The sequence below is a fragment of the Pempheris klunzingeri genome, chromosome 12, assembly GCF_042242105.1.
Source record: "Pempheris klunzingeri isolate RE-2024b chromosome 12, fPemKlu1.hap1, whole genome shotgun sequence".
NCBI lineage: Eukaryota > Metazoa > Chordata > Actinopteri > Acropomatiformes > Pempheridae > Pempheris > Pempheris klunzingeri.
Window position 1 is genome coordinate 12,636,871 of NC_092023.1, and position 27,680 is coordinate 12,664,550.

General features: G+C 41.9%; 1 protein-coding gene across 1 annotated transcript; it reads left to right on the top strand.

Annotated features, from left to right (window-relative positions):
* The first annotated feature begins 10,121 nt into the window (after positions 1 to 10,121).
* Positions 10,122 to 27,052, top strand: peli1b (pellino E3 ubiquitin protein ligase 1b). The gene is made up of 6 exons (XM_070840737.1): positions 10,122 to 10,345; positions 17,382 to 17,511; positions 18,671 to 18,772; positions 20,027 to 20,224; positions 20,745 to 20,933; positions 24,896 to 27,052. The coding sequence occupies exons 1-6, from the start codon at positions 10,263 to 10,265 to the stop codon at positions 25,472 to 25,474; spliced, it is 1,281 nt and encodes a 426-aa protein (XP_070696838.1). The 5' UTR covers positions 10,122 to 10,262; the 3' UTR covers positions 25,475 to 27,052.
* Positions 27,053 to 27,680: the final 628 nt, after the last annotated feature.

Genomic DNA, 27,680 nt, shown 5'->3' on the forward strand with positions numbered 1-27,680 from the left:
AACTTATCTTTTTTTAAAATTGGATTCATCTGCTAGTTTTACTGTAGGCCCACTTTAGTTTGAGAGTGCACTTCATAACAATTTTGAATGAAAATATAAATGAGCATTGGCAGATAAAAAACAACAACCATTTGCTGCAGGTACAGTGTGATATTTTAAGAATTAGAAGTAATGATCTAGAGATCTTGATCAACACTGGGATAATCAAGACTTGTGTCAATGCAACAGGCATAAGCTAAGTGGAACCCTTCTGTTCAAGCACATATGCTTATACACTTCAATTGCATACATTTTGTGAAAATATTGGGAAAAAACAATGCCTCCCATGTCCCAGATGACTAGGATACAATGTTTCCCATCTTTCATCTTTCTTTCCGCAATGCTGATGGAAACTGTCCATGTTCATCGATCAGATGAGGTCGACCAAGGATAAGAAACACAATGGAAGATAGAGGAGAAAAGAGAATCTGGCGTCAGGTTTGCCAGCTCCCCGTCCGCCACACAGATCAGTTTCCGAATCATCGAGCGTCTAATCTTCACAGTGTGCAAACCAATCCTCTCCACTGACCCGACCATGCAACTCTACACACTGGAGACCAGACCCAGGGTGTCTGAAAATGAGCTCGCACCCACACGAATGCTCACATATGCACGCTCAAATGCAGTTCACGTCCCCGCCGATGTACACATACGGCCTCACACAGTCAAACGAATATCTCCGGAACACTTTATTTGTAGGGTTAACAAGCACCACTTACAAGGATGAGGTTTATGGTCAGACCCAGCAGTCCCCCCTTTTCCTACCACCGTAAAACCTCCTGCAAGATGTGCTGCATAATTCTGCAGATTAGTCACCCTTTGGAAGAGCAATGAAAGACATTCCAAGAAACTGTAGGAAGCCTTTAATCTCATGCTCTTTTCTTCTTTCAAGCCAATAACCGGATGACTGACGTCCAGATCCATAAGGCTTTTTTACTGTCACTTTTCCTGTGCCACTGTGTCAAACTAACCTTACATTCAGTTGTGGGAAAGGCTGTCTCACCAGTCGAACACCTGCTGCCTTGGTTGGCGTGGTCCATTTTCAAAACACATTCATGTGAAACAATTTACCCAAATATGCTTTTGTGCAAAATACTTAATTTAGAGTTTGCACTTTCACAAAAATCATGTCGGCTGTACGGCTGAGAAGAGGCGGCAATTCGTCTCATCCACTCATTGAACATTGGCACATTCAGCTGTGGCTGACCAGCTGGTTCACTGTTTTCTGGATGGGAAATCATAATGTGGCAGAGAATTATAATTTTTATCATTTTGAGCAGAGCAATGTGCGGTTTTTGACTGTGAGATGAATGACAGGCAGACGACTCGCAGGCCACTCGACTATGTCTCACCAAGCAGCTGGTGTTTGTCACAGAAAGTTGGGAGGTTTCTGATTTTAGGTGTTGACGTGGCTCTGTCCTCCCTCACATGCAGGTCCTTTCAGAGACAGACTGTTGTCCTTGAGCTGAATGCTAAATTCTTTTTTCTTTTGCTCTGTATGATGATTGGAGAAACTTTAGGTGAGTTGTAGATGTTTAACACCACCCTTTAACTCAATGGCACAACTGCTAACCCTCACCCCTCACTGATTAAATGGTGGAGTCCATGGCTGCTACATTCCCCCAAAAGTTAATCTTACACTGTAATACTCCCCAAGTTGCTTTTTAAGACAGACCTTTGCTGCCACTGTGTCAAAAAAGTTTCAAATTTCAACTTGACAAAAATTTCACTTAAGTTTTCAATTACACCTCCCAAGAGACGTTTTCACTACTGTTCCATTTGGGGTTTGACTGTTGCAGCAGTCCCCTCTTTTCCTTGAGGGCTCGCTCCTCTGCCATGACTTTAAGCACGTGGATATGTCTTTTCTCTTCCACTGAGCTGAAAGGCTGCACTGCTTTCCAAACAGGACACAGGTTAAGTGGGTTGGAGTTCCTCTTGGAGTGGAAATTTGACAGAGAAAGCTATTGAGGTCGATCAGCTGAGCGTGCTTATTTCAACTATGTCTTTGTTCTCATTATTGTCTTACTGGCATGTTTATTGTTTGAACATGGACACTTCTTGTACAATTTGCTATGTCATCATTTTGTTTACAGGGAAATCCCTTTTCACTGTGCAGTAATCTGTTATTTATGCAGTAAGGCTGAGGTTAACAACTAAAATAGAAATAGAAACCTGACCTGCATGTGACAGGAAATGAGAGTGTGTGGGGTATGTCGCTGACATTACTATTAACCGCACTAGCTTCACCATTAAAGCATCTTTTTAAATTCTAGGGGAAAGTAGGCTAACACAGATTCCAGAAGTGGTCTGGATGTGAATGAGTGAACATCACATAGTTTCAGTTTTTCCCAGTGAAGATGCCCTAACCTGCTAAGTGGCTAAGAGATGTGTTGCTTCTTTGAAAAACCTCCCGCCCCGGCTCAAAGTTTGGTGTCCTTGCTTCACCTTCAACCTGCTCCTACTTGCTTGACTTTTCCGTTTCGGTTTTCCCTCCAGACAGCAGTCAACACAGCTGAAGAGAGACTCATTTATGAGGTCGAGCAGCAGCACATCTTGTATGATCCTCATGATTAAAACCGAAGAAAATCGCATTATGAATCAATATCTGAGACATGAAATTACAACAGCACTGAAAAAAATCTCATTCCCTTCTTACGCTGCAACATGATTTGTAGTGTATCTGGGCAATTTTTTTCATGCTCCATCCACCAGAGCTCACTGTATGTTAGGAAGAGATGTGAGGCCCATGCTCTCTCTTAAGTAGCTAAAGTCGCTTCTGCTAGATGGACTAATGATTTTCATTACTGATCAGTTTTCTGATAAATCGTTTACTCTTTAAAATATCAAAATCAGCACAAATGGATGAATATGAATTTTCTGTCATTCTACAAATGAACTAATTGATGAATATATTCAGCACTAGAATGAACATGAACTGTAACTTAAGGGTGTATTTTCACTTAGTCGTTTTCAAACACACATCTGTTAAGCAGCTGTTTGTTTTAAAAGAGACAGGAAGCTCAGCTCAGATCAAGATGAATAATGTCTTTCATCATTCCTTACACCATAGTGTTTTAGCATTAAATGTATGCTGAATTAGCTATTAGCATTTCCGGTTTGCAATGTACCCATTAATGTAAAGAATAGTTATTACTGAATTACTTTGATAATGAAAAAAATGAATAAACATGATATTTTAAGATATATTAAGTTCTGGAGTTGTGAGGAGTGTCATTTTTTTATGATGTCCCTGGAGATTTACAGACATATATTCACAAGAATTTTGAGATAATAATGTCCTCAGAAAGTCACTGAGTATAGAAATGTGTGTATTTGATTGAGTTACACTATGACTCAAATTGCAGTTATCAAGTGCTAAAGCTGTTAAGGTTGCCTCACTGAGCTGTGTGTCACACCCACTGCTGCAACTGTCGAGCCAAATTACAATACCTAACTTCAAGCCATGCATCTTATATCTTTGCCACATGTCTCACCCTCCGTCTCCCCTCTATCTGTCTGAGACACGTCATACAGTAAAACCTCTGTTCTAGATTATCTCACAGGTGGCATCCGGCTGTGCCAGTTGACTGTCAGTACTCCATTTTAGGTCTGGCTCTGCCCATTTTTTATTTGACAGCACACATTACTCTTTGAAAATGTTCTGTCTTTAGTTTCAGACTTGGCTTTGGCACTACTGTAACTCAATCCGACCAGGATCTGTTATATAGAAGTGAGCATTTCTCTGTAAAGTGAGCCGCTGACGTGAGACAGGAAAATGACGAGAGGTGCAATGTGAATGTATTGGTTTAGTGTACATAAAACACCAAGAAGTTCAATCCCCAATCATGTCATCTACCATCAATTTGTGATAAAGGGAATGGGCCATTTATCAGAAACGATGCAAAGATGAAAAGACTGAAGAGGAGGGAGAGGCGGAGAGAGACTTTCTGTCTTTGGAAAATTGTTGCTGTAAGCTTTTGAAGAAAACGTGTGATTCCGCTGCTCAGCTCTGAACAGCTGGGGAACTCAAAGCCTCTCGCTCACACACAAGCCGCTCGCTAGGAACATGAAAGGTGCGAAACGCCGAAAAGCCTGAGAGTGTTTGAGGATGTGGTGAGAGCCAGTAATACTGTGGTGATTAGGTATCTGTTGACCTTCTTGACGAGAGGCTATGACAAAGATCACAGTAGCCACAAGTAAGAAGACGAGCTCACTTTTTTCCCTCCCATACATTTCTCATTTTCACACACACACATAACTGCACTAACACAGCTGTCATCCACTCTCAGCCTACGTTGTATTGACAGCTAGTTTCAGCTCAGCAGGCAAAATATCGTCGCTCTTTGAGTGTCCTTTGAAAACACAGAAAAATAAATCCATAACCTACAGTTTTCTAAACATATTCTGGAGACCGCAGACACATGAGGATGCCATCCCTGTCTGGAAAAGAAATATGAGCAACCCAAGCAAGATAGATTGTTTTCAACAAGTCATTTAATAATAATAAATGATAATACAGGTAGTAACAGATATTGTTCAATCGAATCAAATGTAACCCTAAATATTTTAGAATGATTATATTCTATTTAACTTTGGAAATGAAGTCCATTTTGTTGTCTTTTCACACAGCAGGAGCTGGACTTCATATTAAACAGCTCCACAAGTCCAGAAAGCCAGAAACATGTCATCCTCTCTGAGTCTGTGCCAGGCATCTGTTATTATTTATTGATCCGATGACCCACTTTACCGGGAGGGTATCATTACCACTTTCCAGTAATGAAGATGGTGCACTGTGTAGGAGGTCCTGGTTTTCTTTTCTAACTTTTGGGTCCCTGACCCACTGCCTGATGTGGGCCGTCTTCTTGTTTGGCTGTGTTTGCTTTAGTTTTTGAGTCAGCTTTTATTTTTTTATTTCCTGTTATTTTATGTCTTGTTTTGCATCCATCTGTTCCCAGCAAAAGGGGCTCACTTTGTTTTTGTTACTGTAGTTAAAGATGGTTTCTAGGCTAATAATGTAAGATGAACAATCAGTCAGTTAACCAAGTAGTACTTTTTTCAGTGATTTTTCAAGCAAAAATGCCAAATATTCCCAGCCTGTGAAATGAGAGATTTACTACCTTTCTTTGTCATATACTAAACTGGATATCATTGGGTTAGACCATTGGTTGGACAAAACAAGTAATTGCAATATGGCATCTTAGGCTATGGGAAATTAAAATGAGCATTTTCTAGTATTTTCTGATGTTGAAGTAGATTAGTCGAATAATTGACTTGTCTTTGTCTTTGTCCATGACCCACCCTGTTAATATCTGCTGACCCATTTTTGGTTCCTGACCTACCAGCCGAGAAACATTTCCTTTGGTTAAGTTGTTTGTTACCACAGAACCATGCCGTATGATCCTGAAAGTGTGTCACCCTTTTTGCATAGCATTTTACCATTTCAAGCATTACAACCATTTAAGTCTATATGAAAGCATTGTGCAGGACTCAGATCCTCAGAAAACATGGTTATGTGTTGCCCTCTGATATGCTTGTATGCTAAATAGGACAGTTTGACATGTTGCACTGCAGCTCAGCTGGCGATACATTCAAAAGAAGTGCAGCTGTTGCCCTGCTTCGGCGTTAACATGAGGACGGGAGTATGTATGTTTGCTCCTGCCTGAGTGCATGTGCATTTGTTTGTCATGTGTTGTGCTGCATTGGTAGCCAGTGGGAATGGCAGGTGTCGTCCATGCCTCCTTGCAGTTAAGTTTTATGAGGGCTTTTGTAAGTGTGAGGTTGCTGTTCCTGCTGTCAGCAGCATGCTGTTACAATCCCTGACCCCGGCCAGCACAGTCATTCTCACTGAGCTCTAGATCCATTGTTGTAGGACTGTGTGTCTCGGTAGCTAAGCAGCAGTTGGCACACAGCCACACAGAGCTCTGTGTCATGCGGAGATGCAGAGGCCGAGCGCTTCGTCAGGCACACACTCTGTAAAATTATATACACACCCATATTTATAACACGTGTACGCACGTGGATGCAAATTCTGAGAAAATACTAAAACGATTTTAATGATCAATAATGCACAATGCATGTTTTTCCTCAATGAAAGCCTCATAAAAACAATTGACATGATTGGTTTCATAGCAAGCAAATAAAGGAGAAAGTTTAAATGAAAGAAAGTACAACTGTCACTCAGCATTGCATTGACCCAGCTCCCCACGAGTGGAGCTTTTAATTAAAACAGACATAATAAGTCATTTGTTCGCAGTGTCTAATGTATATATCTAATGTTGAGGATTTTCTGTGCACCACCCCAAACTCTTCACCATACTTTTGGCTTATTTGCATGTACAGTGCTGTACTGAACAATGGCCCAGTGTTATTATTATTATATCCAGGGAGACTGGGCTGGGTGAGTTGCTGTCCTTGTGCCACGCAGGAGAAAGCATGGAGGAAGACTGTTTGTGATTGAAGGATGAGGAAGACATGGGCTCTGGAGAGGCAGCTTCTGCTTTTTATTGAGTTCTTGATAACAGTAGCGTCAAAACAGCAAGATAATTCAGCACTCTGGACATGTGTACAATAGCAGGACCCAGTCACACTCTGGCCTATTTTCTTTTTGGTCTTCAGTGTCTGGATCCATAGGTAAAAATCAATTCCTGGCAAGTCAGCCAACAGCTCCCTCGACACTACTGACTGTGTGCAGGTACGAGTGAGTGTGTGTGTGCACAGGGAGGAATTTACACACTCACAGTTTAGCTTGGTGTTCTCGCATGCAGTGACAATGCCTCATGTGTGCATGTGTGTGGGATTAACCCCTTCTGTCAGTGGCGCAGGTGGGGCTCAGACTTATGTCCAGTTTTGTAGTCCGAGCCAGATGCCCTCAACTCTCTCTCCTTCCTGCAAAATCTTCAGGGTCCTCCATTTTGCTTTTATTGCCTCCATCTGGAAGAAAACCACGACCTCACTGTCATCTGTCAGAAAAAGCTGAAAAGTTTGCTGAACCCTAATTTAAATGTGTTGAACCCTAATGAGATTACTGACTGTGTCACCACTATTTCATTTCCAACCTCCTTTCTCCCTCTCACTGTGTGTGATGAAGCGGTTTATTGTCCACAGCTACACTGATGTTGTGTTGTGTTACACTGAATATAGATCTATTGTTAACACAATGTTAACACTGCGAGGTGAGATATTGAGATATGAGTTATAACTTTAAGTGTTACTTCTCACTAAAGTGTGAGGCTGTGAAACAATTTGTATAATTGTAGGTCCTCAGTTTGCAGGTAGAGCACTCTAACACTTTAAGACAGGCCAGTTGAACCTAAATAAGCCATTTTTAGTGTTACGTGGCCCTTCACCTATATGATATCCAGACAATCTGATTCTCCAAAGAGTGTTTTTATTACAGGATCCAGTTCCTTAGATTTCTTTTTAGTATATGTTCATTTAATCAACTCATCTTGTTGGTTATGTTTGCTATTAATTTAAACTGATAGTTTAAATGAATAAATATAAATATAAAACACAAGAGCTTTATTTGCTTTTGCAAATTAAAACTTTGTAGCTGTTAAAGACCAAAGCTGGAAACCACCACCAGTGTATGAAAACTGGAGAACCCATGAGCGAAGCTGGTGACAGTGTAAATACCCTGTAACTTCCCATTTCCAAGGGGGAACTGATTGTGTGTATGCATTTATGGTATAGTGCAAAGAGGAACTCTCCTTACAGGATGCCACCGAGCATGTGGGCTGGAGGTGTGATTGACAGGCTGAGACAGGGAGATTGGCACCACTTGTTGTAGGAGTGGGTGCAACACATGGTGCTGCTGTTCAGTAATATTATATTTGATTCTATGCAAACTGTTTCATGAAGGTTAGATCACAGCAAATCATCTGAACAATAGTTTTTAGTTTGACATTTTGGGAGATACATTTATTCATTTTCTTGAATAAAGTATACCACTTTAATGTATGTCCACAAAGAGTCACAGTGAAAGTGCAACTTCCTGGTTCTGTTTCAGGAGTAAGAAAGCCTCGCTTAGAATCCCACTGGCATTTGTAGTAACATAAATACCAAAAACTCCAGTTCTGGGACGTAACTTTACTCAAATGTGAGATTCACTCATTTGTATATATAAGGATGACAGTTTTTAACCCTAGACTGTCACAGGCTAAATCTCTCATCTCAACAAAAGAAGTCCATGGGCAAGTCGAAGGGCTTCTTCTAGCTGAGACACGTCTGTACTAACAGCAGGACAGAGAGGAGCAAGCCTTGTAAAAGACAGCAGCGTTTACAGCGAAAAAGTTTTTGAAAAAAATGAGATGACACCAGGACGTTGGGTCTCTATTAAGCCTCCAGCCAGCAGCTGGTTAGCTTAGCTTTGCTCTTGAAATACTGAACTATTGTTCGTTTATTTCAGTTTTTATACGAATTAAACAAACAGACGTAACTTGTTGATTGGTGATCTTTCTTTGTAACCATTGGACAGAGCCAGTCGAGCAGGTTCCCTCTGTTTTTAGTCTCTATGCTAAACTAAATCATACAGCTGGTAAAGTTCAGAAATGTTCGCTGATGAGCACATGTTAGGTAGTGTTCACATGGGACATTTGGCATCTGTAAGACTGACAGAGCTGAATGATGCAGTCATACTAAGGTTCAGCTAGTCTTACTGAACTGCAGGCTACATTGTCCATTTTGATGCCGCATACAAACATTGCCTTCGCATATACTGAATAATGCTTTATTCTGACATTTTGTTGGAAGCCCGCTGTGTGACTCTCTCCCACTCGGCCTGATGGGACTGTATCAGCCCTCTTGCTCATCATTGCTTACTGAGAGCTCTAAGAAACAAAGTTCCCCATTCGTATTCATCATCAAAACACTTAACTTCCTATGCTTTATTCATGTGTGGTTTTGCATTCTCTTGCACTCTGGGAATTGCAGAAGAAATATTCAGCTTCACATAAGCAGGGCTGCCTGGAAGTGAAGACGTTATTATTTCTATTCTGCTCCTGTTTTTAAAGATAGCTTAGCATGTTTACTCTGCTTTTTTTGTCATGTTAGTGGGAGAGAGGGAAAGACATACAAGAAAGGTCATGTTTAATGTAAACCCACAATGTCGAAAGTGCACAAAATCTTCCTGGGTTTGCTGCAACAGGAAGTCCATCCTCTCCTTTTTCTCATGCCTTCTTTTCTCACACATGCTTTCTGTGTCTACTTTCGCTGTGACTTCCTGTGTATTTAGAAAGCTGTGCGTTTTGAGTCATTCTATGAAGTCAGCATTTACAGACAGCCACCCTGCCCAGCAAATCACATGCACTCCTGTATCTCTTGATGAAGGCCTTTTTATTTGAAACTTTGCAACAATATCTTTGGAGGCTGAAGTGTGTCGGTGTGTCTTTTGCATTTTTTGTACCTACTGAGCTATTTAAAGTGGCTCTGAATGTCTTGGTTAAAATTACACTACATCAGCTTTAAGGGGATGGCTCTGTTTTCTGCGCTTTACTGTTCTGCAACTTCACAGTTGACTTGGAGAAGAAGTAGAGAGACATGTGACCCCCTGAGTCTTTTCATCCATCAGTGAGGAGCTTCAATGGGACTGTGTAGTGCGAGGAGACCAACCAGTAGCAGACAAAAATTTCATCTCTCACCGACTTCCCAACAGAACCAACACACCCCAATGGGACCTTATTTATGTAGAGCTGTTGTCTGTCTAAACATTGCCTAAATCACAACATGTGTACTACTAGGCCTAAAACTGGACTTTTAAAACGCAGCCGTGATGGTAAATCACATCAATATTCAGAGGAAAGTGTTCAGGAGGTAGAAGTCACCCCAAAAACAGATAAACTGATTGCTATCCACATGCATAAAATCAAATATAAAAGGGCATTTATAGAAATCTATATCTAGAAAACATATACAATTTTAAGATGGAAACTTAATGTGAATCCCTCTCTTAAGTAAACACACTAATCTTTGTGTAAATCTTTTCCTTGTCACCATGCAGGGCAGGACAAGTGGCGCTGCGAGAGACGGACTCATGCAGCATGAGAGGGTGGAGCTGAGGCTCAGCTGACCCTTCCCCTTCCTTCTCCTCCTTTCCCCCCAGTGCTCCACTCGATCAGCACCTCCCCCCTCCCTTCCCCTCCTTTCCCCTTCCTGTCTCCCTCGTCCTGTTGGATCTCACCCATTTTGCCTCCCCTCCTCCTCCAAGCCTCAATCAGCCGTGCCCAATGTACTCCCCGGAGCAGGAAAACATCTCCACCACCGCCTCCACCAAAGTGCCAGTGAAGTATGGAGAGCTCATTGTGCTGGGGTAAGCAACAACAGATTACACACACTCACTTTTACAACCAGAACATACTTCTGTGAATGTACCCCTCATTTTTTAACTTTTCTGTAAGATTTATTTTTAATCGTAGTGACCAGCATCTATCTAATACATACACATGTCCAAGGAAAAACATACATTTCCGCCCCATAAATAACAATCTCGACACTGTGATATTAAAGCAGCTACAATATGATATTTTTATTATAAGAATGCATCAGATGACAATGTGAAAGGGGTCGTTCATAGTGATGAACAAAACACTCTAAAACCCCACTGTAGACCACCTTCTCAGCACCAAACAGCAGGCAGGTGTAATTGGTAACTAGCAGGTGAACATGGTGGAGAGTTTAGTAGCTAAAGAGACATATTAATTTAATTTAATTGATTTATTTGACAGGGACGAGGCATGTATGTGAGACTTTTAGCCGTAGCTTATTTGCAGCCGCTAAGCATAGATAAACAGCCACTACAAACATTAATTATACTTCCATCAGGAGGTGGTAGAGACCAAAAACAGAGCTAAAACAAGAGTGAATATTGGACTTATCAGTTGGCCAAAACACAACTCCAAATGAATGATAATGCTTCTCTGTAATTGCTGGATCTGTAAATTAGCAACTGTTTGCCAAACAGTTCGCCATTTCAGCTTAAAAGGTGCTGATATGTCAGTATTGTGGTATTTCTGCTCAGTTATTGCAGGTTTAAGCCAGGTTCTTATGTACTTTATGTTGTGTAGCTTGACCATGAACTGTGTCGTTTGGCCCCAATTGACTGTATTAGTCACTGTTGGATCTATGAGTCATGGCTGATAATGGTTGGATGTGTTGGTCGCAGTTTGCTGCTGTTCTAGCTCAGTCCAGTCAGTGTTTCCAACACTCCCAATATCTGAGTACTAGTTTGGAGCCACATAAATTCACTTTGGACTTGAAAATGTATAATTTATATTTGTTTACTGGAAAACACTACAGGGCTCCTTGTGGCACCTGGATACTAATAGTTAAGCTTGAATTACCACGATACAGAGACACAGTCTGAACACAGTGCAGCACACAATTTAGTGTATATTTGATGTGACTTTGTGTCGTTCTTTTGTTTACACTATATGCCAATGATGACATGTTATAATTAAAGAGATAATTCTAACTTAAGAACTATGGAAATAGTTGTGACAAAGAGCTCTTGTTGTAACAGACCAAACATCTGATGGCATATGCAGTAAGGGTTTAAAAGCACTTGGGTTGCTCAGTTGACTCGCAGGAATTTAGATAGATAGATAGATAGATAGATTCTCAGTTTTTGCAGAAAAAAAAAGAAAGAAATTAGGATCACATCAAATCAATCAAAATATGGTATTTTCAAAACGATATCTCAATCTTCAATACTTGGTTGGGAATCCCTTTGCCTTAATCACTGCCTCGATGCGCCGTGGCATTGATGCAATCAGCCTGTGGCATTGCCTGGGAGTTATGGAAGCCCAGATTTCCTTGATGCTTGCCGTCAGCTCTTCTTTGTTTTTGGGCCCCTCATTTTCCTCTTGATAATACCCCATAGATTCTCAATGGGGTTTAGGTCCGGCGAGTTGGCTGGCCAGTCAAGCACTGTGATGGCATGGGCATCAAACCAGGTTTTGGTGCTTCTGGTGGTATGGGCAGGGGCCAGGTCCTGAAGGTCCTGTGCCATGAAAGGCACACTTTACTTTCATCGGAAAAGAGGACCTTGGACCACTGGCCAAGAGTCCAGTCCTTCTTGTCCTTGGCCCAGTTGAGACGCTTCCTATGTTGGCTCAGGCTCAGAAGTGGCTTAACCCGAGGAACCCGACAGTTGTAGCCCACCTCCCGGATGCGTCTGAATGTGGTGGTTTTTGAAGCTGTGACTCCCGCCTCATTCCACTCTTTCTGGATCTCTGCCAGATTCTTGAATCTTCTCTGTTTGATAATCCGCTGAAGCACACATCGTCTCCTGCCACATCTTCTCCTGCCACATTTTGCCCTTCCACTAGACTTTCCATTGATATGCTTGGACACAGCACTCTGTGAACAGCCAGCCTCCTTAGCTATGAACTTATGTGGCTTACCCATCCTATGGAGGGTATCAATGATGGTCTTCTGGCCAGTTGTCAAGTCTGCAGTCTTCCCCATATTGAACCGAACTGAGACAATTGAACCAAACTGAAGCAATTTAATGACACCTGGGGAAACCTGTGCAGGTGCTTTGAGTTTAGTAGATGATTAGTGTGTGACACTCAGTTTAAAACATTCATGCCCCGCAAAATTTGGGCTGATTTCTCCACAGTATTCTAATTTTTTGAATTCCTGTTTTCGTGGGTTTCACGAGCTGGAAGCCCAAATTATGTAAAAATAAACAAATAAATACTTGAAATCGTTTAAATTGTGGGCCCTGAATCTATAATCTATGAAAGTTTAACTTTTTGAATGGAATTATGGAAATAAATAAACTTTTCCATGATATTCAAATTTTTTGGAAAGGGTCTGTATTACAAGATGAGATCAATTTTGGCCAGGAGCAGCGCCGGATACTCATCATAAACACCTTGGCTGTCTCTCCCTCCAGAGATTTGTTTTGACTCAAGTCCACATACTCAGCTGTAGGAAAAACCCTCCACCCCACCCTGCATCTTCAGCATAGAGGACATATAAGTGCACACACACACACACACACACACACACACACACACTCTTTCTCCAATAACAACTGATGGTGAAGGACTTCCTTTATCTGTCTGTCTCCTGTTTATTCCCCAAAGGGCTATTCCACTCCACTCCCCATCCCAGCCCACTCCACAGAGGAATGCAGATGTCGGAAAGACTCCTTGCACACGCACACACTTGATTTTCTTGTGCACGTACAGCAGAGCCTCGCACAAATACACACACACATTTTTCATGTGTCACTCTGACACACACAGTTGGCTTCACAGCTGACTCACAGTTTGTTGTTCTGGGTTGTGCTGGATCGGTTTTGTCAGGGAGATGACCGTGGAAATTTTCCCCAGTGGAAAAACGCAGTGAGCAGTAAAGGCAGTCCCATGCCTTTACAAGGGAGAACCCCAGTTTTCCATTTTACTCGTCTTTTTCTGCTCCTAGTGTTTGATTCTGGGTCAGGCCACACTTTCTAAAAGGTAAATAGGGGCACTTTTTGCTGGATGACATGAGTAATCACGCACTGTGTTGCAAATAAGGCTGCTCTAGGTGTAGTTGATATGCATTACAGTGTGTGTGGCCTCAAACCTTCAGAACTACTTCATTGAAATATAATGGCCACATAAGGTCATGACAACATAGGACGCTCTTTTCCCTCACAAAATATGGCTTTAATGTAGCTGCAAACATTGAAAGCAGAATCTTAAAAGGCGCAAACGATTATATTTTATAGTTGACTCATTACATTTGCATCAGGCTGCTCAGGACCCTGTTGTGCACCTAAAGTTAAGGTCACCCCCAGTTAAACGGTAAAAAGCTTGCTTCCCTCCAGGTGCAGCTAAATTTTACTGTGACAATGACTTAAAGGTGCTCTGTGGAGGTTTCTTTCTAAACAAACAAAAATTGTACATTATGTGTGTCCTTCAGGTGTGACAAATGTGTTGAGTACATCTCCCTCCACATAAAACATTTGCAAACCAGACGTTTTTGAATATCTCCAACTGTGCATTATTTGTATTCATGTCTGCTTGCTTGCAGTCTTCTTCTTCCTTGTGTTTGTTGATCTTTCGTGTGTGTGCCTTCATGAATAACAGAATAATACCAAAAAAACTTTAAAGGACACAAAACTCTTATCCTGATACCGATGATGTTAGTAATAATTCTTCAAGGTTGTCATTGTTTTCTGAGTACATTTATTATGCTAATTTGGTTGGTTTTAGTTTAGTAGGTGATGGACAATCACGGTAAATTACTTGTAAGCTAGTACAGAATGTCTTCCTGATCAAGCTAAGTAAACAGCTCAGTTGTGGTAAACCACACCCATCTGGTTCTCTCTGAACGCTGAAACAAGTGTTTGGATTTAATTGAAACTCCTGAGTGACCAAGAACAGACTCACACACGCACAAGTACTAACGGAGAACCCCATCAACACACAGCACAGTGTTGTGTCTGGCCTCCTCGCTAACCCCAGCCTAACATTACCATGTTTGAAGCCTAGTGATGCTAATGGCCAAATCCGGAGGAATGCTGCAGTGCGTCTCTGGGGACGATCTGTTTACAGGCGTTCTGGACATCCATGTGGCTTTTTAAACAACTGTGACGACATTGCAGTCCCTCCAAATCCATCACTGCTGTCACTGTGTGTGATTTTCTATTAACATAGTAATTGTATGTCCACATGCATGTTTATACAACTGCGTTTTTTAATTTGCGTGGACTGAATTTTCACATATGCCACAAACACGAAGTGCAGTGTACAACAGTGCAGCTGTATTTATGAGGCACTATATATTCACACATGGAGATGGAGCTCACTGAAAGAAACATTTTCTCACTTCCACACCGCGTATAAGTTGTTTCGGCACGTGGATATATTTTAACATCTATGCTGTCATTTGATATCTACTTTGTAACTTCTGTGTTAAGCACCATGTGTTTTAAAAACAAACTTTTATATATTTGGCAGCCTGTGCCTTTGGTTTATTAACCGTGTTATGTTAACATATGTTAACAGGAGACACAGAGAGCAACTTAGAGAGTAATTGGTCATACAGCCTGCCTTTATATTTTTAGGGGTTTACTGTATAAGTGGTTGCTTGTTGCTGAGTTTTAGTTTACTTGTGTTTGGAGAGAACACACACACACACACACACACACACATGTTGCTAATTGTAGTATGTGTCTGCACACACAGACTAACTTTTTCCTAACTCTGGTCCTTCCTGTTCACTGTATGAACAACCTGTAAAGGCGCACACACACAAACGCATACAAACTTGTTGCTGACCTTTAGCCTTTAGACCATTGTTTTGAGAGTATTTGGATACACTGTGTATGTACACTAACACATTACTGCTACCCATGGGAACCTGGGTTTGAACTGCCAGCAGCACTTTGAGCTTTCTCCAGCAGAGTGCCCTGCCCTCTCTCCGGATACGGGCTAAACTTCACCATGGTTACGCTCTTGCCATGGTTACTCTTCCCAAACGTTGCTGTGACTCTGTTCTCTCACCATGGTTACTCATAAACCCTCCCAGCGCTGTTTGATCCCAGCAGATCTGCCCTCTCACAGAAACATTTCGCTGCAGGCTGGGCGTCACTGCAACCTGTCTGAGTCGACTTTACTGGACTCAGTACAGTGGGTGGTTTCATTTCAAGAATCCTATTGGTCAGAGACACGTTCTGACTGTGCTGAGGTCGTCCAGCCAGCACTGCAGTACCACTCCAGTCTCAGCGTCTTCTCTTGTTTTTTCTTATTCATGCTAACTTCTTTAAAGAAAACTTTTTGGACTGGTTTAAAATGATCAACCTTCAGTTTCTGTATGTGCTTACCTGTGATTTGTAAAGGTTTTCACTGGATTGTACTTATGTGGAAATCTTCTGAAAAGTTTGAAAATCTTAAAAGTTGACTTTTAAACATTTTGGGTAATGGTACGCATTCTGAAAGTTTAGGAGAAGACATGCTGTTCTTTTTTATTGTGTTTGCTGACTTAGCCTTAGCCAAAGCATTTAATATCCGGTTTGCTGATATTTAGATACTTTTTCAAAGGACAAGACCTTAAACTTGGATGATGACAAAGTTAGAATTACAGGCTTTCTAGTAAACGTTTGCTGAAAATGGAAAAATTCATAGCTAAGCAAAAAGCTGTAGGAAGCAATTTCATCTCTGATCATGCCTCTGTCGTGTTTCTCTGAGTTATCACATTGCATTTACAGCAGTCGAGTTGCAGTATATCAGCAAAGGCAGAGGAGTCCATAACTTATGTGGCTTCTGGATGTCATAACAATGTTGAAATAGTGAGCGGTGTTTGTGCATGTGGTAATGTTTATAAAGCTGTGGTTCTGTTAGCAGGAATATCACTTAACACTGGTAATGGCTTATCTAAAACATGTGTGTGTGTTTCTGTGTGTGTATGCAATACAGAATAAACCTTTGAAACATCTGTATATTCAATGTGCTCCATATACATATATTTATACCAGTGGAAACTCAAAGTAGAGCTACAATTTTAATCATTGGCTGCTATAGCAAATGTGCACTTTATTTCTCTATCCAGCGTTTTTAATTTCAGTCCTAAAACTGTCCACTGATTTGGCTGTTAATCACTGAAGATTGTTGTCAAAGGGTATCTTTTGCTCTGTTGAATCTTGATTTCTATGAACACTGTTTTTTTGGGAGGGTTTAATCCCTTTTCTTTTATGTTACCCTGGCATATAAACACTATAATGAATCATCTGTACACAGGTCCATTTCAGTCAATTCAGTCTCAGAAACCCATAAAAATGCTGTTGAAAACTCTGAACAGTAGTTGGAGATGATGAAGGTTTTCTCAGTGTTTTCTTACTTTAGGATATTAAGCAAGCACACACTCTGAGACACAACAGCACAGTCACGGTGCTGTTGGGAATCACAGAGACTCCATTCTGTTGGAGGGAACGCCTCTGTTTATTCTCCTTTCCTCAGCCATGTATCAGGCTAAATGAGTCTCTTTGTGTGTTTATTTTCTCAGCCTTTCAGGGGTTATGTTTGGAGGCCTTTGTTGTTTATGGGACATGACGTGCTTTTGTAAAACGCATGTATGAAAAGTATAGGCTGCTATTTGTGTGTGTGTGTGTGTGTGTGTGTGTGTGTGTGTGTGTGTGTGTGTGTGTGTGAGATCATGTACACGGTCTTAGGGCCATGGAAGAGGTGCACCAAAATGCCTCAAACATTTTCCACAACAACTGTTTTTCCAGTGTATTATACAGCTGCTCAGACAATAATGCCCCATTGTTTTTTGTATGTATGCTTGTGTGTGTGTTTACGTTTGTGTGTGTGTGTGTGTGTGTGTGTGTGTGTGTGTGTGTGTGCGTGCAGGTACAATGGCTCTCTGCCCAATGGCGACCGAGGCCGACGTAAAAGCCGTTTTGCACTTTGTAAGAGACCGAAGGCAAACGGGGTGAAACCCAGCACAGTTCACGTCGCCTGCTCTCCACAGGCAGCCAAGGTGAAAAACACACACACACACACACACACACACTTAAACATAAAATACAGTATCATTTAGTCATCCCAGGGACTGTATCTGTAGTCAGCGAAACTCCACACTGTCAGCAGTTTCGATTCTTTTCTTCTTGAACTGAAAGTTTGCATCAGAGTTTGGTGGCTTTAGTGTTCATGAAGCATATTAAAACACAGAAAATGATAATGAAAAGTTAGAAAATGTTCTGCTTTGACTTTTTAGGTGTATGATTTTGTGTGTTAACAACATCAAATAAAACACACCCAGTTTGGTGGATTTGACGTGTGCTGCTCCACCAAAGGCTTTTGTGAAATTCTGTTTGCTTTTTGGTCTGTGATATTAAAGTATTACACACACACACACCCTAGAACAGGACAGGAAAAGTACAGCTCAGCAATGCTTCCCTGAGTGAGCAGAAAACAAGCAAGTAGAAGGCTCAGTCCAGGTTTAAAAGGTATTTGAACAATGGTTTTTACGTAGCGTTTAACTAGAGCACACTGAAGGTTTTATAAGAGAAACAAATGGGAGCGGTCCAGAGGAAGGTAACTGAGCGTTTTGTAGTCCTGGGAAGCACATGTCCGTGTGTTTCCGTCGTCAACTATGAGGGTGCCCAGAAATCCTCCAAAATCTGTCAAATGACCAGAGGACTGCAAGGCGTGTGTGTGTGGGTGTAAGTGTGATAGGACCTTTTGCTTATTTAGATTTAACATCTGCACTTTGTGGACCCTCTGCGGACACACATACTTTAGCACCCTCTCTTACTCACACACACACACACACACACACACACACACACACACACAGAGGCTTTTAGCTGCAGTAATTCAAAGAGTCTGAAAGCATGATTCTCCTGTTCTGTACTTTGGGTGGTCCTGACTTACTGAGAAGATGTTGAGGCTGTGTTAAGTCCAGCTAGTGACTGCATAGCTGAACTCTTCACCCGCCCCACCCATCCCATGTGTATCTATTGTTCTCCTGTAAGGATCAGAGAGCAGATGAGAGAGGTTTTTGCTATAAAGCATGTTCATGTTCAATCCCCATGCACATTTTAAGTGACAGGTTTGATTTGAGAACATCCAAAAGTATCTTTCTCCCTCTCTTTATCTTCTCTGCATTCATTTCTGCTTTCGTCCTGTCCCACCAGGCCATAAGCAACAAAGACCAGCACAGCATCTCTTACACTCTTTCTCGAGCCCAGACGGTGGTGGTGGAGTACACCCATGACAGCAATACAGACATGTTCCAGGTAACAAGCCTCAGCTTTTACCACCAGGAATGGAGTTTTACAGCCAGTTACAGTTCTCTTTTTTTCCATTTCAGCCCTACAGCTTAAACAGGGCTTAGTAATGGAGCTGCACCATTGACTGTGTTAGAGCACAGGGTTTCAAACTGTGAGATTCACCTTCCCAGGGGGAACTCAAGGGGAAAGTTCACGGTGGGACACAGAGGGTGAAGTGCAGGGCAGTTTATTTTTTCATAGTTTAGTGAACTTTTATGTTGATATTCCTGTAGGTTAAAAGTTAATTCACATTTCTTTTCTCAACCACAACCTCGTGGCTCATATATACCCATCCTGTGCTACTGTATACCTGCTACTTTGTTTGATATATACACTGCATGTATCTGGGGAAGAATGCCTCACATTTGCACATGAAAAATCGCTGCAATCTGCTCTGCAGTTTGGGGCAAGGTTTGTACTCCTTCTCGGAGTCACAACTCAGTCAAAGCTCAACTCAGAGACATGATACACATATATTAATATTCAGTTTGACGTACATTTCCAGAGGAAATCGGTAGACAGTTGCATCCGACTGCGAATAAATGTCCATAAATCCACTCATAAAGAAGGAAAAAAAAACGCTCCTCATCATCACATGTTCAGCGTCAAAGTAATCCAGATAAATTGCAAACAGAAACTGCTAAAAGCTAATTCTGCATACTTAGCAAATATATTACAAATATATATAGCAATATTAGGATATTTAGTTTTATGCTCCTGGATTAGAAATGTTGTTCACACAGATTTTTCAAAATGTTTTTGCAAAGTCTTCCTGTTCTTTGCTTGATTATAGCAATGACACTGTGGGAGGCCATCCTGTGCAGTGATTATGGTACAGTGGTGATGCAGCTAGCTGACAGGGGCAGCAAAGTATCCATCATCACAGTACAGAATGTCCTCAATGTTATTATGGGCTTTGTTCAAGGTTAGCAGTGCATGTCAACCAGATGAAAACTTCCACGGCCTGTGCCTACATGCTGCTTAACATAATAAAGTGTAAAATGTAATACCAATACTTTTTGTCACTATCCACCTGTATTTCAACTGTTTAGTGGATTACATATTATACAATTTCTGCACAAGTTATTTTTAATTATTTTTGTCTTCATTTTTCTGCTGTTTTTCTCTTTTCCAACCAGCTTCCCCTGAGGAAACACATTATTATATTATCTCATAGCTGGAATGCATTTTGGACAGATCTTTTCCATGTCTTTTCACCAGATTGGTCGATCGACAGAGAGTCCCATAGACTTTGTAGTGACAGACACGGTAGCGGGAAGCCAGAGCAATGCAGACACCCAGTCGGTCCAGAGCACCATCTCCCGCTTCGCCTGCCGCATCAAGTGCCAGCGCACGCCGCCTTACACCGCACGCATCTACGCCGCAGGCTTCGACTCGTCCAAGAACATCTTCCTTGGGGTGAGCTGTGCTTCAGTCACATGTAGGCAAGTGTGAAAGAGTAAAGGGCAGAAAGATGAAAGGCGAAAGCATCACAAAACCAGAAGGACAGCGTCTGTTCTGATAATATGTTGTCTTTTCCCAAATGTGCCCTTTTATCTTCTTCATTTCATGTCAGACGCTAAAAACATTATTCTTCTCATCAAAGTCATGACAGCAGACGAACAGCTAATGTCCTTTAAAAGCGTCCTTGGCAACAACATTTACTTTTCATTCTTGTGTTTTTCAAGCTGCAGTGTCAGCATCGGTGTGCACAACAAAATGCAGCTGTGACACAAGTCAAGAAAGAAGAGTTGGCCAAGTCTCAATATGATAAACAATATATGCATGACAATAGAGCTTCTTAATGTTGGACAGCTACGTGACAAGTAATACATGATGTATTTAGGTAGAACAGATCTTCGATTCAGGTCTGTAACTGTAGATGAACGTAATTGAATTGTCCTGATCACACCTTCCCATGTTTCTTTGTTTATCTCAGGAGAAAGCTGCCAAGTGGAAGACCTCCGATGGTCAAATGGATGGGTTGACCACCAATGGCGTGCTGGTGATGCACCCTCGAAATGGCTTCACCCAGGACTCAAAACCAGGTGTCTGGAGGGAGATCTCAGTCTGCGGCAACGTCTTCACCCTGCGGGAGACCCGCTCAGCACAGCAGCGGGGAAAGATGGTGAGAAAAGAAGCAGGACAGGTAGCAACTCGTGCTCAGAACATTCAAAACTGGGATGCAACCGCTGAAGAACTTTGTCTTTCGCAGCCAGAGTGTGTTCCCAGATTATTTTGAGACTAACCTGAATACTTGTTAGCAAACAGCTGCTTATTTACATATCCAGCAACATTATTATTCATTTAGAATCGTGTTTATTCAAACCACCTGATGAATTTAAACCCAATATTCACTCTCTTTGAGCTGTTTTCGGTCTCTAACAACTCCTAATGGAAATATCTAGCTCTTTAGCTGCTAAATGCTCCACTTAGTTCACCAATTAGTAGCTAAATGTATCTGCTGTTTGTTGCTGAGCAGGTAGAGTTCAGTGGGGTTTTTTTAAACACCAAAAAGCTTCTATCTTTCCTTCTTTCTCACTTTCTCATTCGTTCCCTCGCTCCAACTCACAACTCACGTACTGACCCTGTCACTCTGGCAGGGGTACATCAGTCATAGCTCAACATCACCAGGAGGTTATCGTGATACCATCTCCATGGCAACAGGTCCGGCTGTCAAAGCAGTGTGTAACAGGACCTCGTAAAGGGATCCTATAACTGACATCAGAGGCTGTCGGCCAATCGTAACACTCCCGCTGTGTCATCAGCGTGTCCACCTGTGGAATTCATCTGATTGGATTTCTGTTGTTGGTGGTGTTTAATTAGGTCTTTGTTTTTTCTCCTCTGTCCCTCTCCTCTGCATCATGCACATCATCAACCACAAGCACACAGTCAGCTCGTCCACCGTTCTATTATTAATTACCCTCTTTATCTGGTATCCCACCTGTTTTCGAGTGTATTCAATGCTGCTCATATTAACAGCTCTCTTATCTCCACCTGCCCTTTACCATGCAGAGAGTTAACTGTGTGTGTATTATCCATGACCATAGAAACCACTCATTATTCCCCAGTTAAATGACAATTTAGATATGGGAAAGCACCTACTCTCATTATGTACAGTGTAAGAATATTATGGGGTTTAATTGTCATGCTGAATGCACACAAGACCACTCAACAGTGGAGCTCTGTGTTATTCAGAGTGATGATAGAGACGATTTTTCAAATATTTGGATACATTTTGAAAAATGATGTTTATTGTAGGGACCATTATGCAGATGTTAAAAGACAAACTAGAATCTAAATGGCATTTAATGACAAATGTTGCTTGCAGATGGAAAAAAAAAGAAATTAAATAGCTCTGTAAATCAAATGGGAGAAATGTATTTAATTCGTCGGAATACTATTAGTTCTCCGTCTACATTGATGGAGAGCTTGTTTTCTTAATCAAATGGCTTCATTTTAAATCATATTTGCGTAAAGCAGTAATATCAGGGTTTGATCATAGGCAGACAGTCACACTGAGACTGACAGCACAGCACAGCAGACACAGACCCAACCCATTTTAACATTCCTGCTAAAGTGTCGTTCTTATTTAACTTACAGACATGGACACATGTCTTATTTTTCACCTTTAGCTTGCTGAACAAGCGACTGAACATTCACCAAGCAAAAACGCACTGCTTGCACAAAATTTGCCGGCTAGACAGCTATTTGGCTGGTCAGCTAACTTCAAATGTCACTTGCTGCGGTTAGATGCTGGTGTGGTCCTCACTCTTCAGCACCTCCAACTACACGATGCCCGCCTGTGGCTGTGGCGCAAGTCGTTCCCTGTTCCCATGCCAGTGCTCAGCCTGCCAGCTGCTGTCAATCAAACACAGACACGCCTCTCCAGCTGCTGCTGACATGATAGGAAATATTTTTTTCTTCGTTTAAGTATTAAACACTATTAACAACACATTGAAAGTACATTGACATTGATTTTTGAGTGAAAAAAAGGGATGCTTAAATATAAAATTCAGCTGGACTTCAGTAGTATACAGCATTTCACACAAACCTTTTTCAGCTTTGTAATCTAACACATTGCACCCTCCCCCTCGATGTCTTTGCAAAGCACACAGCTCTCTAAATGGGATAACTGCCCCGCGTTAGCGAAGGTTAACAGCTGAAGGACTTTCTGATTGAATGGGAGGGGGGGGAGTTAGCTCAGCAAGTTTGCCAAAAGGCTGTCTGGGCTAACTAACAGCTACCAGGAGAGAGGCTCTTTCTCTGTGTGTGTGTGTGTGTGTGTGTGTGTGTGTGTGTGTCCGAGAATGAATCTCTGAATCTGAAACTGAGTTTTTGGTTTCAAGATCCCTTGTTTGTTATCTCGTCTGTCCTTACATTGTTTTTAAAAACATCCATCAGTATAGAATATACTATACTATATATAAGAATATAAAGAATATTAAAGAATATAAAACTGAGAGAAGACAAATGAGGCTAAAATTAACATCCCAGTTTTGATGCATGGTTTTATTTACTCTAAAGAAATAAACACCAGGTGATTTTTAGTTTTTGTTGTGAGGTAAAGATAATTCGTGCAGGCTTGTTGCAGTTTTTGGACAGACTCACTCAGCCTTGCCAGCAGGCCAGCTGTTTGACCTTCTGCAGTTGGACACAAGGTTGAAGCCACTTTAATTAGGAATATCTTACAGTGCAGTTCACACACACACACACACACACACACACACACACACACACACACACACACAGTGGTTGCTGCGGGGACTGTTGTGAAGTATAATAAATGAGCAGAGTACAGCGTCTGAGCTCCTGTTGTGTTTAAGCTTTTGTGCTGATAAATGATTCGCTTCTGTGTAATTAAATCATAACTGTGCGTCGAGGGTGAGAGTGTGTGGATGTTTGATGGAATCGACCCAGAGCAGTCCGATCATTAAATGCATGTGTGGTCGTTTATTGATTAGACAGACAATTTTTCATATTGTCATCTTGTTGTTGATGCGGCACTAGGTTAATGGTTAGAGGAGCAGCCGTGTGACGCAAAAGTTTCAGGTTTGCAATCAGCTAAACAGCTGGGAAAATCTGATCCGGGCAGCAAAAAACAACAACAACTGTTTCCCTGGAGTGAGACACTGAACTCTGGCTCGTTCCAGTTGAGCAGCTTGTTGGCCAGCAGTAGAAAGGCAGTGATTTTACTGGGCAGATGTGAATGTGTGTTAAGGCATCAACGTGAAACAGAGCATCGATGACATAAAGGACACATGTGCGCTCGGCGAACCTTCCCAGGATACATGAAGGTTAGAAACTGTCACCAGGAGGGAGACATCAACCCGTGGCGGTGTTGTGCTGCTGCCACAGAAATGCATTTCCCTCGAGACAAACAGAGTGACCTCAGCACCAGTGTCGGTATGACTGCTCTCACCAGAGACCTGGGAGCAGCTCCTCCCCTCATCTGTGTATCTCTTTTTTAAAAATAGTTTGTTTATTCGTGTTTTTCCCTCCCTCATCCACTGTTTTTGTCCCTCCCCTGTTGTTCTCTGGTTATCTAAACATGGAATTCCCCTCTGTGTCTGATCTGACCGAGCTTCGGGGCTACACTGTTGTTATTTCAGTTTCCTCATGTCATCTTGCCTCCAGCTGTCAGTCCCCTGGCTCTTCCCTGAATCACACAGCTGTCTGAGGGAGAGCTCCTGTGTCACGCTGCCACCTACTGTACGTTTGAAGCAGGAAGCAGTCATTCATACACAGCATCCGTTCTCTAAACTGCTTATTTAAATTCAGTGTCATGAGGGTTGGAGCCTGTCCCTGCATGCAATATGTGAGAGGTGTGGTGGGATATTCCATCACTGGAGTGGGAATAAACGTAAGAAAACAAGTAGGAATATTTGGGGAAAAAAAGAAAATTTTCCTGTTTATATAATTTTGAAGTGAATATTTCTCAGTTTTGGACAAAACAAGACATGATTTTCTTTATTTTGTAGACTATAAATTGTCATAATACCTGGTGTCGTCATAAAGTCAGAATATGGCTCTTCATCTGCTGTATTTTGTGTTTTTATGCTATTGCTCATCTCTAACTCTCTGTTCCAGGTGGAGACTGAGAGTCAGGAGCTGGTCGACGGCTCTCTCATCGACCTTTGTGGCGCAACCTTGCTGTGGCGCACTGCTGAAGGCCTGGCGCGAACTCCCACGCTCAAGCACCTGGAGGCGCTGCGACAGGAGATCAACGCAGCCCGTCCTCAGTGTCCCGTGGGCTTCAACACGCTGGCCTTTCCCTCCATGCGGCGCAAGGACACGCCGGACGAGAAGCAACCCTGGGTCTACCTCCAGTGTGGCCACGTGCACGGCTACCACAACTGGGGCAACCACCGCGAGGAGCGGGAGGGCCGGGAGGGCCGGCAGAGGGAGTGTCCCATGTGCAGGGCTAAAGGGCCGTACGTGCCGCTGTGGTTGGGCTGTGAGGCGGGGTTTTATGTAGACGCCGCCCCACCCACCCACGCCTTTAACCCCTGTGGCCATGTTTGTTCGGAAAAGACGGCAGCCTTCTGGAGCCAGATCCCGCTGCCGCACGGCACACACACCTTCCACGCCGCCTGTCCCTTCTGCGCCCAGCAGCTGACAGGTGAGCAGGGCTACGTCAGACTCATCTTCCAGGGACCCCTCGACTAGCAGGGACAACTTCCCAGCATCCTTTGGGTGAGACAGAGCGGGGAGTTTTTTTTTTTGTTTGGACGCTGACCCTGCATTGAAAATGGGGAGCAACATCGATTTGTTTCCCCTCCTCTGCAGTTAAAATATAAACTTTTTCTGGACCTTTTTTTGTCTCTTTCTCATATTTAAGTGACCTTTGTATTGCTTTTTCATGAATGACAACAAAGATTTCTATATTTTCATGTGAAACCAGAGACACAAAAACCAAACAAAGAACACTGCTGGGTAAAGGTTTTGTTTGTTTCTCGGAAAGAACTTTCAACAACAGTATTTTTCAAAATTACTAACATACCGTAGCGCAAACATACGGTTTTAATTCATGTTTATTGTTGCAATATACATCTGTGTACATCTCTTAGAGCTAATTTAAACAAAGATGTTTATTTATGGCCCAGGAACCATCGCTTCATCCTTTATCTGTCAGATATGCCTAACGTCAATACTATTTAGCATTTTAATTTGAAAATACAGTATATTGTTAATCAGATATAAAGTTCTAGGTGTGTTCTGAGGGTTTCGTTCTGTGTCTTTCCCCCATGTTCACCTCTCTGATCTGTTCGTCATATTTATTCGCCCCGTCCTCTGGCGTGCTCTCACTTTGTGTGTTAACCCTTCAGTTATACTCCTCTCTCATTAGGCATCACCATGGCCTTTTCACATTCAGAGCAATAGATTTGGAATGGAAACCTCCTAAAGCATTATGGGAAACTGAGTCTTCTTGGCGTCTGTGTAACGGTCAGATAGCCTGAATGACTGCTCCCTCCCTTTAAAGTCCGAGTGAAACTTTTCTGTGGGTGAGTGAATCTTTTCTGATCACAGGTTAGCAATGATATCGCAGCTATGTAGCTAATGTCACACAGTATGCACGGACACACACAAACACACACAAACACACACACACACACACACACACTCTCTAACCAGACCTGGTCAAATACGATTCAGTATATTAAAAGTAAAAAGGAACTGGTACATGGTTAAACTGACTCAGTGCTGCAGCAGAACAGTCGTCTGGTTGTCTGCTGTGATGTCTGGGGGCTCAGCTATTCTGATCACTATTAATCGATGAGCATTGAGCTAAGAAATAAATAATGGCATCTTACGACAGCTTCTCGACTGTTTTAGCCACAAAAGACATTTAAATGAAATGGAAACTTTGCTCCAGACCGTATTGTAAGATGCTGCTGTCAGCCATATCAGAGGCTGATAATTACCTGTTTTATTTTGAAAATAATGACAGAGAAGGGGGACTTGAGGCAGCTGAAGGGAAGTCATTCAAAAGCCGTTTCACTTCTCTTTCTCTCACCTGAAATGCGACAGCACAGCAAGTCCCATCCGCCCGACACATCGAGCAACGAAACACGTTTCAGAAAAAGACAACTGTAGCAGTTTGACTCAGGTTTGATGCACGCAAACACACACATGGCTTCAAGCTACAAAATTCTCTTCATGGATGCGTGTGTGTGTGTGTGTGTGTGTACTCATCAGGGCTTCGGGTAAATTTGTGCTTTCCAAACAGTGTGTTGAAGTGGGCCTGATGGAGCGATTTTATGTTTGAGGAGGCTCTACAATGTGAGTACAAAATATCTGGACTTCTCTTTTACTTTTTGTATGAACATCTAATATTTGGTTGTAGTTTTCTAATGCAGATCATCTGGTCATTGTTTTACATCAACATTTCACTCTGAAGTGTGCAGTTAACAGTGTCTTAAGCTGTAGGGGTGGTTTCATTACAATTACAGCATCTATATTGACACACTCTCCCCAACAGATCAATTTTTGTTCAATTTTGAAGAAAGTACACGTTTAAAACCTCAAATGAATAACACGTTAATTCTGTGAGGTGGGTAAACAACAAGAAAGGAACTCTTTCTTTCGTTTATAGACAATTGTTGCATTTTGAGTCTTGATCGTAATGCTGTTAAAAAAAAAAAACATGTCAGTTTCTAAGCCAGCGTAAATGAGAAGGCTTTAAAGTGATCAAAAAAATGTAAATCTTAGCATCCACATTCATGACAAAACTGCTGAGGAAGATGATGTGATATGATCAAAAGCTCCAGTACAACTGCTAAATGGACCATGTAGTTAGATTGCTGTGTCAACAACTGTTTCAAATGTCAGGAGACAAAAAAATATTTATGACCCATAATGTGACTTCAACAAC

What these genes read in the sequence shown, in the direction of transcription:
- peli1b (XM_070840737.1), top strand. Translation starts at nt 10,263, where the DNA reads ATGTACTCCCCGGAGCAGGAAAACATCTCCACCACCGCCTCCACCAAA. An exon ending in GCTCTCCACAGGCAGCCAAG is followed by an intron (nt 17,512 to 18,670) that starts GTGAAAAACACA and finishes CTGTCCCACCAG; the next exon opens with GCCATAAGCAACAAAGACCA. An exon ending in CACAGCAGCGGGGAAAGATG is followed by an intron (nt 20,934 to 24,895) that starts GTGAGAAAAGAA and finishes TCTCTGTTCCAG; the next exon opens with GTGGAGACTGAGAGTCAGGA.